Raw genomic sequence first — 16,434 nt, forward strand, 5'->3', positions numbered from 1 at the left:
AAGTAGTGAATGCCAGGTGTTGTGTCCTGACCCAAAGGGAGGGGAGGCCACTGTGTGTGCTTGTGATCAGCACAGCCTGGCCTCAAGGAATAGTTTTGTCATTCTGTAATGTGTGTAGGTGTCACTCAAGCTTATAAACCCCAGAAAATACCTACTCGATAAAAGTATTTACCTCTCTTGCTTTTACTGTTTTAGACATGGTCCTGCAGTCCGCTGCATTCTGGAATGAGGAGAAGACATGCTAATAACTGGAGGTCGCCACCCTTACCTTGGAAAATACAAAATGAGTAGAAGAAGGGTGGGGGATGATTTGTGTTGCAAATGTAACACTGGGTAAAAGCAGAGGGCAGCTTTCAGCTCCTCTCTAATGGGGAATAACAATGAGCAGATCAACAAATTATGCTTCTCTTTAACTTTCTAGTCCTCGTGCTAATTATTTGATTACTGGCCGGCTCAATGAAGCTTTTCTGCTTTGCTCAAAGACGGCAGTTTGTGAAAAAGTGCTAGCTGGTACTGGCTACTACAGAGTGAATAACTGGAAATTATATGAGTATATAGGTCCATGAAAGTAGATCTGATAACCATGCTATTCTCATATGTAAAAGAGGTAAAAGTAGAATATTCATATAACAATAGTGTTCTATGAAATTACAATTATTTGCCAATAGTTTCCTCATGTTTAAGTATACCAAGGGTATTTTTGTAAAACTCCATCCCATAAATTCCTAGAAAATTTTTCATAGCAGGAAATAATTCTTATTTTGCTTTTTAAGAAATAAATTTACTTGTCAGAGTGGCTAATGGCTCTAACAAACAACTAAAATCTCCTAGGAACTTAAATCTTTATTGTGTTAATTCTTGCTCAAGTCACAGCCTAAATGTAATCGGTGGGGGTTGAGGTCGGGGAGAGGAGAAGAGGAGTCTGCCCCACAGAATCGTTCAGGGGATCAAGCTTCCATCTAGGAGCTCCGCCATCATCCCTCTGGGCTGCACTGTCGTATGTGAAAGCCCCTTGGCACATATAGCTATATTTAAATTTAAATTTACTAAATTAGATAAAATTAAAAGTTCAGCCTCACAGTTGCATTAGTTATATTTCAAGTGCTCAATAACCACATGTGTCATATTGGACACCCCAATATAGAACATCACAGAAGGTTCTATTGTATAGTACTGCCCTAGGACTCTGAGTCCTCAACTGGATCTTCTGCAGAGGACAGCAGACGAGGGAAGAAGGAGTATGCAGTGTCGTGTGGGCTGTATTATTCAAAGGATTGGATTGTAGTTATAGAAACCATCAGCCAGTGGAGATTAAAGCTCTGAGAAAATAATGTTTTCCGATGGAGGGTAGTGTGAAGACAGGAGCTGACATTAATTCTATTTACAATAGTAATACTAATAATTTATATTTAGAATACTTGCCATGTTTCGGTCACTTGCCTATGATTTCCCATGCATTACCTTTTTATTGCCATTTCAGATAGTCAGAGGTTATAAAGCTTGCCTAAGATTACAGAGTGGGTTAATTGGCAGAGCCAGGACTCAAACTCAAACTGCTGGAAATCATTAGCCATACTACTTTGGTATTAATTTGGTTCCATTAAACAAAAATCATTAAAATGAACTTTAATAAACTCAGAGGTATTGAAGCAGTGTGCAGACAGAAAACAGGAATATCAAAAACATCTTAAAAGAGTTAAAAGATATGTATTTAAAAGACCTCCAGCAGCACCGAATACTGCTGGGAGTTTTCACTGAATTGGGTCCTGTGAGAAAAATGTGCAGAGTACATTACTAGCAGGCCAGAAGATTTGGAGATTTGGAGAAGATTGGTGGCTTTCAGGGAGAAAGTTCTGGCAGAAATATAAGGATAGGAGCCAGAATTCAAGGACTTATAGCAAGAATGAGAGGTCAAGAAACATATAACTGATTCACTTTATGAGGAGAAAAAAGGATTGATTGAACAGTAATGATGAATTAAACATGAGGGGTTTTGTTTGTTTTGCTTTATATCTTTCTCTACCCTCTCTTTTTATTTCCTTTTAATTATTATTTTTAGTGTGGCAAAATACACATAACAAAATGTACTATTTTAACCATTTTTAAGTGTACATTTCAGTGACATTAAGTATTCACATTGTTGTATAATCATCACCACCATCCATCTCTGGGATTCTTTTCAGCTTGTAAAATTGAAAGCCTGTGTCCATTAAGCAATAACTCACCATTCTTTCCTCTTCCAGCCTGTGGAAACCAGCACTCTATATCTATGAATTTAACTACTTATGAAAATGGAATCACATGGCATCTGTCTTTTTGTGATTTGCCTATTTCACTTAACATAAGGTCCTCAAAGTTCATCTATATTGTAGCATGTGTCAGAATTTTTTTTTCCTTTTTAAAGCTGAATAATATTCCATTGCATGTATATGCCACATTTTGTTTATCCATCCATCCGCTGATGGACTTTTGAGTTACCACTACCCCTTGGCTATTGTAAATAATGCTGCTATGAACATAAGTGTACAAATATCTTTTTGAGACCCTGTCTTCCATTCTTCTGGATAAATACACAGATGTGGAATTACTGGATCATATGGTAGTTCTAGTTTTAATTTTTTTGAGGACCTGCCATATCATTTTCCATAGCAGCTACACTATTTTATGTTTACACCAATGGTGCACAAGGGTTCCAATTTCTCCATAACCTCACCAAAACTTATTATTTTCTGGTTTTTGTTTTGTTTTGTTTTGTTTTTGTTTTTTAGTAGTAACCATCCTAATGGTTATGAGGTGGTATCTTATGGTTTTGATTTATTTCCTTAGTGATTAGTAATGTTGCACATCTTTTCATGTGCATATCTTCTTTGGAGAAATGTCTATTCCAGTCCTTTGTCTACTTTTTAATCAGGTTGTTTGTTTTTTTGTTGTTGAGTTGAAGGAGTTCTTTATACATCCTAAATATTAACCCCTTACAGATGTACGATTTGCAAATATTTTATCACATCCTCTGGGTTATCTTTTCACTCTGTTGGTTGTGTCCTTCGATACATGGAAGTTTTAAATTTTGATGTAGTCCAACTTATCTATTTTTTGTTGTTGTTGCTTGTGCTTTTGGTGTCAAATTCAGTAAATGATAGCTACATCCACTTGGCCCCCAACACCAGTATCAAAGGTCAATTCTCTTTCCCCAGGCTGGATTCATGAATGATGGCAGGATCTTGGCCCTGGATATGGAACATTATAGTAATGGAGGCGCCACTCTGGATGAGTCATTACTTTTAAGTGTTTTAAGGAGCAAGTTCACATTCTGCAAAATGTTACCTAAAATGATTTAATTCAGAAAATTTTCAGTAGTTAAATAATATTTCATTATAAAGGCATAAAGGCCCTCATTGTAGGGATAGCCCTATGTTACTGGTGCCCCCCAAATGAGCCCACGGATATTGGCTAAGTCTGCATCTGTGTGTTATCTTCCTCCAGGTTTCCTATACTTAGAGCTCTTTTCCCAGATGCATTAGACTGCAACCTTAGCCCTATTGACCTTCTGGACTAGATAATTTTTTTGTTTGGGGGGATGTCATGTGCATTGTAGGATATTTAGCAGTATTCTTGGCCTATACCCAGCAGATGTCAGCAGCATAGCTACCCTCCAGTCTTAACAACCAAAAATGTCTCTAGACATTGCCAAATGTCCCAGGGGATAAGAGAGAAAATTTTCCACTGCTTGAGAACCAACATCTTAGATCAAATGCCATTTTTTTTTTTTCTGTTTTCTAGGATATTATATTCACTACATTTTGTAGATTCAATGTTTAAGGCCTATGAATGCTTCTAAGGCTTTTGGAAATGTTTGAAACCTAGAAAAAAAATGCATTAGCTCTAAAATATGGAAACAAAAAATGATTTCCAAAGAAAAATTATTCAAATCCTTAAATATTATTTTACAGTAAAAATGCATTTAATTTAAGATTTGGGTCTATGTTACCATGCTTGATGTGATGCAGACAGGGGAGATCATTTCCAGCCCAGTTTTGGTCTGAGATCATAGGATGGTTAAACGGGTACAGAAGGATGAGGTTCTCATCACTTTAACTCTGTATTTCCCTAGGTAATAGAAATGGGACCTCTGAAAATGGAAAATGCTTACAAGTTTCCCAACATGCGCTGCCGGGCATGAGCGTGCAAAACCAACCTTCTGTCCAACATGGCTTTGCGTGGGTTTGGCCTTCCCCAAGCAGGGCCGATCACCGAATCCTGTATCACGGAAGTTGCAGCCAAATGTGGGCTGCCCCCTGAGAAGGTAACACTAAATTAGTCTCACATACAAAAACTATCAAATTTTAGAGATGGTAGGACCATTGGGGGTCATTCATGTTGAGGAATTTAAGATTAATAGGGACTAAATGATGCACCCAAAGTAACTCAATGAACTAGTTGATACAGAGCCAAGACTCCAAAGTTCAGTGATGCTTGTCTTCCTCAGGCTTTTTCTCAAAGATCCTGGAGACAGAAAGATGTCGAAGAGTGAGTATTGGAGTCTAACTTGTTTAGTGAGAAGCCTCCATTGGTTGGGGCTATAACTGCTGCTGATGGGTTTGGACGCACCCCTCTTGCCCCCGCTTCCTTAATATTTCAGGCGGTAGTCACTTCGGTCACCAAAATGGTATCCTTTTAGTTCTTTAAGTCTAAGTCCCAGCTTCATCATTAACAAGCTCTGTTTCCTTCCTTGTGCCTCTTCTATCCAGGATCCTGGAGTTAGGGTTGGGGGACTCAGTGTGCTCTCCCACCCTTCTTCCTCCCCTGTGCCTTCTGCTGTAGTGTTGGTGCAGGAAGAGTAGGACCAGAAAAATCAAACAGCATCTCCCCATGTGACTTTTCCTAGCAAGGTCTCTGTCAGCTCTTGGCTAGATGTAGCCACTTTTCAAGTATGTTGTCTGTGGGCTCCATTTCTGTCAGTTCTCTCAGAAATCATCAATCCCCTGGGAGGGGCGCTTAAATCTCCAACTGACTCTCAGCTGGCACCTCATGCAGCCTTCTCCTTATCCCCGTGCCTCTTTGCCCTGTGCTGCAGCAGTTTATGGAAAGCCCCAGTCTCCAATTTATCTACCTTCTTTCTCCTCAACATAAGAATCTGTGGCCATAGGCAGCAGCCATCTTCTTTGTCACTTGAACTTGTGGGGGGCGGGGGTGGTCATTGTCCTTCCTTCTTGTCCATCTCACCAAAGCCTTTGTCACATTTGGTAACGCTAGGGAGGAAAGTCAGATAATGACCTCCCTTCATCCCCGGGGAAGTTGGAGGAGAGAATAGCCATGCTTAAAAACACTGCCTTCCCCAAAATGGCAGTGTTTTTAACAGCTTACTCATTTTCAGTCATCCTTTTATAGTGATCTATGGGTTTTTTTTTTAGGGTAATGGGGTGAGTATATGTCTGTAATCACCCCTGTCAGCTTGAAGAGATGGCTAGCCTCAACTGCTGAGTTTTCTCAACTGAGAATGTGTGGTATTTGATCTTTTGTTCTCAGCTGGGGGCCTTGGTTGCCAATTCTGGGAATCCAGGAATAATTCTACTCAGTGCTTCAGACATTCTGGGATGGAATCTTTTCATTTGTTCTTCATCTTAGTTATGGGCTAAATTCAAACAAACTTTCATGTTTTCACATTTGGAAGTAAGTACTCTTGTCCTGCCACAGCATCTGAATAATCTAAATCATGTAGATCATATAACCTGGAAATTAAATTCTGGATTACCTTGCAATAGCTATTCACAAAGTCATCTAGAATTAAGAGTCTACCATGTACCTAGACTGTGTTGAGTTGTATTAGAAACATGAGGAAAGGATTCCTTCCTTTGAACTTAACACGAGAGCAGCATGGAAAGCGTGTAAGTGCTAATATTTGATAGAGGCTCCAAGTTGAAGAAGAGAATGTCATGCATTGGCTTCAACAAGGCATAAGTTGAACTTGGTCTGTGCCTTATTGGATGAGCAAATTCTGACTAAGAAGACAAGGGATGGAAGAGACTATGTCTGCAGAACTCACCCCAACCTTTTTTATCTCCTTTCCTTTTATAGGTCCAAACAATAAACATGTATAAGGAATTTGATCAAACACCGTACAAACAAGAAATTCATGCCAAGAACCTGATCCAGTGTTGGAAAGAATGTATGGCCATGTCTTCCTACTCCTGAGGAAAGCAGCTGTGGAAAGATTCAAATCAGAGAATTACTGGAAGAAGGGGTTGGCCATGGTCTCCCTGAAGTATCCAGTTGGCTTTGGCTCACGTGCTGCTGGTCAGGTCAGTTCTCCAAAAAGACAAATCAAAATGTGTTGAGGAAATTTTCTGTTAAGGTGAATTAGCCATACGATCGTAATACCTGATTGTTAAACTTCACCAAAATTGTGCTTAATCGAACTAGGTTTTCTCCAGAGAGGACAAGAGCATCTTTGCCCACATTTTCAGGGGTGGTAGCATGCATTCTTGTTACGAAATTGGGAGACCCAGTATCTATACCTGGCCCTGGCATTAAGCAGATGCATCAACTCACTCTGGACCCCAAAATGTTCAAGTATAAAGTAAGAGGGTGAGACTGATGGCCACCAAGACTCTTCTTCTAGCTACCGTTTGATTCTGTGTCATAGAAATGGGAAGTTGAAAGGCATTTGATGCTCCTCCCCTTCCTGGTGGGTTGGGGTAAACTAAACCCAGAAAAGTAAATTTAAATAAGTTTTTAAAACACAATTTTAGGAGCTTGTTCATTTCACAGCCATTAAAAGTGAAGGGGAAACTGAAAATCTGTTCTTGTCATTTAACTGATTAAATAATTTTCTTATTGGTTGCTAAATCCCACTTGCTGTTTCCTCCTCTTCATTCTTGAATGAAACTTACCCTGAATAGCTGGTGAAGGACTTCTCTCTTCTAGCTCATTGTATGGCAGTGATTTGGGGCCACTATTATCTGTGTCCTTACATATACATATATGTATATATACATATATGTGGATAAGATGGCAGAGCACTCAAGACAGTTGTCACTCTCCTTTGCAGAATTCACACTTTTGGCTGAGCCATGACAAAGATGTGGCAGGTGTGTTGAGTAATGACAAAACAGGGATAAATGGGTGTAGAGCTGTGAGGGGCATTAGTGTGTAAGCTGGGTGCAAGGGAGCAGAGGATGCCAGGAAAAGTGGATAGAAAGGTCCTTCCCTCATTCCCGTAGCCATCCTCAGTCAAGTTCCCACTTGACTGAAACCCTTATCTGTTGGGCAGGTGCAATTCTATTTTATAGAAGGGAAAACTGAAGCAGATAGAGGTTCACTCTCTTGCCTAAGACATCCAGCTAGTGAGGAACAGAACGAGAATTTGACTTTAGAACTATCTGGACACAGATAGTTCTAAAGTCATTCCATGCTGTCTTCCTGAGCAGCAGTAGCCCCTGTGCTCCCAACAGCTGAGGGGTCAAACACATTTCACCTACATTATATTTAATTCCTAAATTGTGAATCCCAAAGGGCACACAGTATCTAATTAGCTTGTCTATTCCCGGTGTCTTAGCATGGAACTTGACACAGAGTAGGAGCTCAAGCATTTGAATGGCAGAGACACCTTGGGAATCTATGGGACCAAAGCAGACTTCTCACCAGTACCAGTGGTGATTGCCAGAAGGTTCAGATTTCACAGACTAAGTCCCGAGTTTATTATTGGAGAATCATCTGTTCTACTGTTCCAGTTGTGCCAATTTCATAGAGAAAGCTTTGTGAGATTATCTTTTGTGGCGCTAACAATGAATCATCCTGTGGTGCCACTTAACTGAGCCAAATTTGACATTTTAAATGGCCTGAGGAGATTGCAGCAGCACATGGAACAAATTACTCAGCAGTCTCTGACAGAAATGCTGTCCTGGACATGCAGGCAGAGTGCTGCTGCTGGCAGGGTCACGTGGTGTGAGAAATGCACAATCTACTGTAACCGTCACTCAATCATATGTGAGGGCTATGAATTTCACCCACAAGAAACTTCTGAAATGCCTGCTGGGCCAAAGAGACCAAATACAGAGTCTAAAGGCTTAAGAAACAGATTGAATGGCTATGCGGTTGCAAATTCATTTATCAAACTTTTATTGAACACTTACTATGTGTGAGACACTACATTGCATTCCAAGAAATGCTTTAGGACATGATTCTTACTTTCAAGGGCTCGCATCCTAGCAGAGTACAATGAGGTGCCAAAGAATGGAGCCCAGGAGCAGCCACTGCAGCTGGCATCAGCTGGCATCTGATGTGCAACTCCAGGGCAGCCAGCTCTGGGCTGTCTGTGGAGGATGCCACTCCGCATCTTTATTGTCTTGAGAATAGTTGGCCAGGTGCACAAGACAGTGTTTCTGGGAGTGATGCGTCAACAGACAGTAAAACACACTGCTACATCTTCATAAGGCCCTTTGACTGATTATTACGGATAGGATGCTTTTCTCAAGGTTCTAAAATTCTCTCTTGGGTTGTGTATGTATGTGCCTTTGTCCCCGGAGCAAGGGTACCCCTGTGTCCCTGTTTTCCCATTACATCCCTAGTTTACACCTGCTGACCAGCTAAACAGAGCCCATTTTCACTGTCAAAAGTCTCTCATCTGGAATGATAAAGGCTTCTGCTTGTCGTTCGCTGAAATAAACCTTTGGACACCAAGTGTGGCCAAAGGTGGCTATGAAGGTCCTTTTGGTGGGCAGAGAATCCATCTAGGAATGCAGTCCTTTCCTTAGGTTTAGCTGATGATTGACATGTGAATCCATTGACTTTCACTTATGACCAAGGTTGTTTATAAGCAATCTCAGTGAACAATAAAAGCTTATTAAAATTTTAGCTTTACAAAACGGAAATTAGCTTGTTACCAGAATTTCTGAAGATCCTGCCTTTACAAATCCTATATAATCATGCCACTCTGCATCGAAACTTAGATATTAAGAAACCTCAGAGCTTTAAGTGACCCCTGGCTGGCCCAGCCTGCATCAATGGGGTTGGCACTTTCCAATCGAGCAGTTACAAAGGTGTTCCTTGCAGGCCTTCCTGAACCACAGCATTAGAAGCATTTTCTTAAGACCATATGCTGTTAATATTGCTCTTACACTGGAGACTCAAAGTGAAGAAGCCATCCTTGTTTTCCAGTTTCCTGAGATATCTCCATACCCCCTAATTTAGCATAAGCAGACTTGCAATGTGACATATTCTTATTAATTGCAAAACATTAGTTTAGCTTAGAGTTTGGATGTTTCTGATTACAGCAGCCTTTAATTCTGTTAGCAGTTTGGTTCCTTCTGGATCTCTGTGGGGAGCTATCTAGTTAGATTACTTCCAAGTTCTCTTTCAACTAAAGCTCTGTAAGTCTGTGCCAAGATGATTTAGAATGGGCTTAGCTCATTCTGCAGCAAAAAACATTAATGTCTACCTGTTTCATCTAACTTGGATTTTCATTTTTGATTCTCTGTAACACACCTATAACTATGGGAATATGCATTCACGTCAACGATTCTTCTTTATCCCCCAAACTATCTATACTAAACTTTGCATGTTAAATCTAATGCCTCCCCGCCAAAAAAACCCAAACCTAAATCGTTGCTCCATCCATGTCTGGGTATCCTTGAAGGCAGCAGTGCACTCAAATGTCCTAATGAGGAAATAGTAGCTTAAGGAACATAGTCCTGCCCCAGACTCAAAGCTTTCCAGCAACAACCTGGCCTCTTGTGGGTGATCATGGGATGCCCCAGCATTGGTCTGGCTCTGCTCAGTCCTCTCAGGGCAACAGGAAAAGTATCTGTATATTTTTTGGCAGGAGATGAAAAGGAGGGAATCATTTCCAGGGAAAATGTTTTAATTGACAAGACGTGATGATATCAGTCGAAAAGAACATGGAAACTAGTTTCATCTTTTTTTTGCTTAGGCTGCTGCCCTGGTTCATATTTATATAGATGAGTCTGTGCTGGTGACTCATGGTGGAATTGAAATGGAGCAAGGGGTCCATATTAAAATGATTCAGGTTAAGAATGCAAATAATTGGATGAAGTTGGTTGTGTGTTTATAGATATGTGTATGAGAGAGAAACTGTACATGTATATTCTCTATTCCAAAATAAAAAGAACAGGAGACTTTAGCCTTGACTGCTTCAACTGTTAAGCTATCAGCAGAAACTGAGTAAACAAGCCCATTTGCAACTGACCTTCTGAAAAGAATGTGGCAGATGAGTCTTGGGTCGTGGTATTGCTAAATGAGATAGTGTGTTTATTTTCTCCTTTCCTTTGGTTTTATTACCAAGTGAGTTGTCTTTTTTGAACCTTTCCTGGTCAACAAAAAGATGTGTAAATTCTGATGTATTGTATTGTTTCTTGTTTTTTTTGTTCGTTTGTTTGTTTGTTTTCACAGTAAGAACTCTGAATAATCAATAATATAAATTACATTTGATTTTTTTATTTATTTTTTTTAAAGGAAGACAGCAACTGGTCTTCCTAGGTGGTCTCTCATCCAAGTACTAACCAGGCCCAACCCTGCTTAGCTTCCAAGATCAGATGGGATCAGGCTTGTTCAGAGTAGCATGGCTGTAGACTTACATTTGATTTTCTAACTGAACTTTACCAGTTTTCTTTTGGGTCATTTACTTTAATTTTTAGCTACTATTTTTATTTTGCTAATTACACTAGTAATGACACAGATTATAAAACGTTTGTAAGAGGTAAATAAAAAAAAAAGACCTTACACAATTCCATCACTTAATAATAATCACTATTTTGGGTTCTTTCTATCTTGACTCTTTTTTTTTTCCCAAAAAATCGCCAACATGCTGTTTATATAGTTTTGTATTCCGTTTTTTTTTTTTTACCTATTCTTAAGTAGAGTGACCACTTCTGTCATTAAGAATTCTTTGCAATCATGATTTGTAATGGCTGTATGTGGATGTATATATAATTTATTTAACCTTCCCCAATTGTTGAACACTTTAATGAATATTTTTACATAAACCTGTGATTAAATCAGTGGATATTTTCTTAAAATAGGTTCCCAGAAATGAAATTACTGGTCCAGACTATATCTTAAATCATTTGGCACATATTATTGAATTGTTTTTCAGAAAGTACCCATATCATTACACTACTAACCAACATTGTATGTTATGGATAGTTTTAAAATTTAGATAAATTGATAGGTGAATGATAGTACTTCTTTATTGCTTTAACTTGCATTTTTCTGATTAGAGAGATCTTGAATATATGTTTTTTCACATTATTGAAAATCGTCTGGTCATATTTCTCCATTTTGGAGGTGGGACTTCAGCGTTTTCCTTATTGGGCCACCAGAGACCTTTATGTTCTAAGCCTATGCATTTTGTGTAGACACTCTTCTAAAAGTCAATAATACGGAAGAACAGGCCTATGTCCTTGTTACAGTTATGAGCAAACTCTATTAAGCTATACTATCTGAAGGAAAGAGGAGAATTTTGAAACAGTCGAAGTTAGTAATATGATTTTCTCCCTTGCACTAAAAATAAAGAAAGAAAAAAGCAGCCGGCTAAGTCCTTATGCTGGCCAGTGGCATCAGCACCATCTCCTGTGATCTCATGTTGGTACCATTGTCTTTTCTCACAAGAAGCACTCTTCCTAGAGCATCTCCAGAAATGTGGATAATGCATTTCCTCTCTAATAAGGCCAACTTTGTTAGAATTTTGCAGAGTGTGGGATAGGCGAGGCCTCAAAGGTGTTGATTTCATGATGATAAAGAAAGACATGAAGAATTTCCTCCTCCTGTGGCATGGGGCCTTGCTTCCTCCCCACAAAGCTATTGCATACAAGAAAGTCAAAGAAAAAGAAAGTGTGCCCAGACTTGGGGTCCAGACTAGCTACTGGGTTTTTAGAAAGAGGAACTTTTTGTGACTGGAGGAATTCGTGGTTCTGCCCACTACTTCTCATTGTGTATATGAGGGCTTCGCACACATGCCGTCACGTAGGCATTTGCATGAGTCTGACTAACCAAAGCATTTGGATAAAAAAAAAAAAAAACCTCTCTTCTAAAATCTAGGTGGCCAGTCATGAATTAAGGATGCCACTGGCCAATGTCCATCTACATGGAACAAGCACAGAAACCGTTCCTAATACAAACTTTTCTGGAGGTTCTATGGTAGCAGATCTCAATGGATTGGCAGTAAAGGTAGTAATCACTGCAGTGGCATCCAAATCACTAACCCTGTCAGGACCAAATATGTGGGTGGCTCTCAGAAGATGGTGAGAATTAATCCAGACCTTATCTCCTCCCCACACCCTCTCAGTGAAAACTGCCCTTTCCCGTCTCAGATTCGGCCAGTGATAAGGCACTCAGCTACCTTCCTGAGCTGAAATAGCCACCACCGCTTTTTCTCCCTCATCCTGACATCTCACTGGTCAACTGGTCATTTCAGTTCTACTCAGGTATGTCTCTGTGTCATTTCACTTCCAAGTTGCAATAATATGGTTGCTGTGACTCAGACTCTCGCCTCCTGCCAGCACCCTTGCAAGGCTGTCTCTCCGCCCCAGTTCCATTGCTTTTCACTCTGGCTTCATGCTGCCAGAGCAACCTTTCCCACAAAATAAATGCTGTGTTTATAAACAGTGGCCAGTGGTGTGCCATCAGTTTTTCTGTTAAGTCCTGACCTCTTAGCAGTCTTACAAGGTGCCCATCCCGGGTGGTCACATTTCAGCTCCATCCCCATGAAACTTGTCACATCACTTCTTGTAGGATCGGTCTCTTCCTTGTTTATATTCCTTGGGCCTCTTAAATAAGCCTATGTAATGGCACATATCATGTGATTTTGAAATTGCTGTTCATGTGAAATTATGATTATAATTTTAATTTAAAAAATAATCCCTGGGATGCTTGTCAAACTCTCCTAAAGCGCCTTGAACCCATCATCAGCAAGAATCCTCGAGGCACCTTGAAGGATTGGATGAGAATCACCGTTACTTTGTGTTTTATGTTCAGAAAAAAAAAAAAGGAAGAGCAGCGTGAGATACATGTGTGAATTAAATATCAGTAGAAAGGGCACTTCAACAGGTACTACAGTCACATAGTGATAAATAAAGGCCGTTAGGCTGTGGCATGTGGAAATCTTATAGTATGGTGGAGGAACTCTCAGATCTAGGAAAATTCTCTGTTAGAGAAAAAAAATAGTCTTCTGTCCAGAATTCTTTTAAACAAGAATCAATTAATGTTTCTTCCTTTGGGACCTAGATATTTTCTAGATAATAGCTGTAAATCTGTTTATTCTCCCTCTTGGGTTCCACTGTTTCTAAAGTGGGAAGAAAACACTAGAATCTTTTTATGAAAGTAAAAATCATATAAACATTCATTTAGAAATAGGGAAACAAGCCATTGGGTATATATTCAACTAATAGTAGACACTTGATGCAATGGAAATATTGAAATACTTCTTTTGATCTACTTATGATCTAGTTGGAAGAGAAGACACGTTCTAAAGTCAACTAGCAAATTTTTCAGGGTAATAGATTCTAAAGTATCAGATGGTATGAATGGTATTGATAAAGGCTGGGAATATGTGTTGTGCTGACTGTTCTAGAATGTCACTTTAAAAGCGTTGATCTGTAGATAACATTTGAGAAGTCCACTTAGGAATGGTCCCTGCTTTCCCATAGAGTTAGGACTTATTCTATAATTCATATTTATGGGAGCCCTCAATCCTTTCTGGGCATATTTTTTTCTGCCCTCTGTCCTGTGCTGCCTGGGCTCAGGAAGGCTGAGAGAGTCTCCTTGGAGAAAGCTGGGCCGGGATGCAGTGCAAGTCAGTCATCCACCATCTTGAAATGCTGCTATTTAGCCCACTTTCTTATGTAATGGTTGCACTTCTCACCTTTTTCTTTCTCAGACTTGAGAACTTGGACCTAACCTCCATTTTTCCATTTATGAGTCAACCGTGTGCACTGCAGAGTCAGGAGAACTTTTGGTGTAAATGGTACAATTTAGCAAAATTATACCCCTCTCCTAAGACTATTATAGATACATGATATGAAATTTAAACATCCAACCACCCACTGTTTACTGAAACGTCTCATGTTAATAGGATAAGTCTTTCCAGATGACTGAATAAAAGTCTTCATAAGCAGAATATGCATTGCCCTCTGTAGTCCATACTATAAGTGTAACATATCATGGCATCACTTATTATGGTGCTATGCATTTGAACAAATGCGGTAAACCACGATTGCCTGTGGAGATGGAGAATGCCGAGAGGAATAAATCAATCTTGGTCCTTCCTAATTCGTACTACTGATAACTTTATTTAACACATAGTAAAATTTAAATTTAAATTACAAGTAGTTCTTATTTTAAACATTCTTATTGTATCACGTGATATTCTCCTTTCACAGGTACAGGCTGCTTTTGACAAAAGTATTAGTCTCTTGGCTACTGGATACTTCAGGTAAATAATGCTTTCAATTGCATGCTATGGAAAATAGCAGTGGTACCTTGAGGAGAGTTTTATTTCTGTTTGCAATTTTGACAAAACTTAATTTTGCACTTTGTATTAATCCACTATTATAAAGAATATTTAGCTCCTCCCTAATACAGCTGTCCAGACAGGGTAGTTCCAGAGGTTTCTCTGGGGGTTAGTACAAAGCACTAACAGGAACCCATAGTAGTAGTTGACCTTTAGTTGAAAACTCAGTCTATTACTTAAGTTAAGAAATGAAGGCAAGGAAATGCAAATTAACCCCTTAATGAGATAAACACTACACTATGTAGACTGGCAACAACAAGAGATCTGACAATAACTTGACAATAATTGTCAAGATGTGGGACAACTGCAACTCACATACTTTGGAAAACAATTTATCTAATTGTTTTAATGGAAGTGAAGGCCATCAGAGAGCAGGGTGATACAGAGAGAATTGCCTGATTTGGGCATTTTGCTCGTTGTCATGGGCACCCCCACGGCATTGACTGGCTATGAGGAGGACGCACTGGAAGCATTTTCAATGGCCACCTTGGGCTGAGGGGAGCAGAAGAGAAAAGGGTAAAAAATGCTGGCAAGCTGCTGGCTTATGCCTCTCTTTTACCATGACATTCATATGGTGTCCTTAAAGAATTGCCAGGAACAGAGAAGGCCATGGAGCCTGATGGTGGGAGACCAGAGTAGCCATAAAGCCTGAGAGCCCAGGGGCCTGATCCCTCACACGGGAGGCTGAATCCTAGACCCCAAAAGACAAATGTGCTGGTGTGAAGCTTTTAAGTAGTGTGTGGTGTAAAATGCAGGTGGAATTCCCCAGATCTGATGACAATAGGATTGCATGAGCCTTTATTAGCTCAAAGCATTAGGACAGATAATCATACAGTCAGCAGTTAATTTCTAAGCATAAGGAGTCATTGGTGGGGAGTGATTGGATGTTTTTGTCAACGCAAGTAAATAAGAAAGAGGTAAATATTTATTCAACACATTTATTGAATTATCATGCACTGGCACATCATTGTACAAGTATACCTCTCTGGTTTGCGGTGCCTACAAATCGAGCACAGCTCCTAACAGTTCTGTTTAATCATCACGTTCTGCAATTAGGAGATGATCACATAACAACACTCCTCAAGAATTCTGTTTCCTCCAGGGGTTATGAATCAAACATGAACTGGGAGACAGGCGAAGGCCACCCTTTTGAATACTTTGTTTATGGAGCCGTCTGTTTTGAGGTTGAATAAGACTGCCTGACAAGTGCTCATAAGGTCAGTACCAACTGGGAGGGTCTTTAAGTTGCACTCTCAGATACACTTAAATTCCACATTTTCTATCTAACTGAGCACCATGGAAGCGCCATATATTTGGCCTCAGGATAATTTCTTTATATTGCCAGAAGAAAATAGAAGCTGAGCAATTGCCGTGGTGCTATGGCTGCTTCCATGCAAAACAACCAGTGGCCTCTCTTCTTTATTTCCCTGGCCTTTTTAAATGGAATCAGGAAAAAACAAACAAACAAACAAACAAACAAACAAACAAACGCTTCAAAGAAGAAGCACAACCTAAAGAGGGCTTCCATGTAGACTACTGATTCAACTGGCAATCCTAGCCACTTATGTGAAATGTCATCATATGACATTCTTGAAGGATTTCATTAACATCCACAACCTACTAAAAAGACCGAAGCTACCGTCTTTTATAACCTAATATCGAGGTGACATACTATCACTTCTGCCATATCCTATTGGTCATGTAAACCAACACAAAGGGTGGCCTTCGCCTGTCTCCCAGTTCATGTTTGATTCATAACCCCTGGAGGATAAAGTGTAGGACGGGACTACATAAGGCTTTACCCTCATGGTCCAGGAGGCGGGGATCCTTGAGGGCCACCTTGGAGGCTGGCACACAACCTACCAGCGCTCTCTCCAAACCTATCAAAAAACAATGAGATACAGCAGTAA

General features: G+C 39.8%; 1 protein-coding gene and 1 pseudogene across 1 annotated transcript in view; one reads left to right on the plus strand and one right to left on the minus strand.

The window, feature by feature from the left end:
- Positions 1 to 16,434, plus strand: part of AOX1 (aldehyde oxidase 1) — a 71,907-nt gene that overhangs the window by 51,059 nt on the left and 4,414 nt on the right. Inside the window, 10 exon segments of the mRNA XM_039844912.1 lie at positions 196 to 298; positions 3,195 to 3,287; positions 4,112 to 4,303; positions 6,076 to 6,184; positions 6,187 to 6,299; positions 9,929 to 10,024; positions 12,055 to 12,182; positions 12,880 to 12,955; positions 14,394 to 14,446; positions 15,627 to 15,741. Of these exon segments, the coding sequence (XP_039700846.1) occupies positions 196 to 298; positions 3,195 to 3,287; positions 4,112 to 4,303; positions 6,076 to 6,184; positions 6,187 to 6,299; positions 9,929 to 10,024; positions 12,055 to 12,182; positions 12,880 to 12,955; positions 14,394 to 14,446; positions 15,627 to 15,741 (1,078 nt within the window).
- On the minus strand, positions 10,470 to 10,588 carry LOC120587819 (uncharacterized; annotated as a pseudogene).

Source organism: Pteropus medius, unplaced genomic scaffold (assembly GCF_902729225.1).
Source record: "Pteropus medius unplaced genomic scaffold, Ma_sr-lr_union100, whole genome shotgun sequence".
NCBI lineage: Eukaryota > Metazoa > Chordata > Mammalia > Chiroptera > Pteropodidae > Pteropus > Pteropus medius.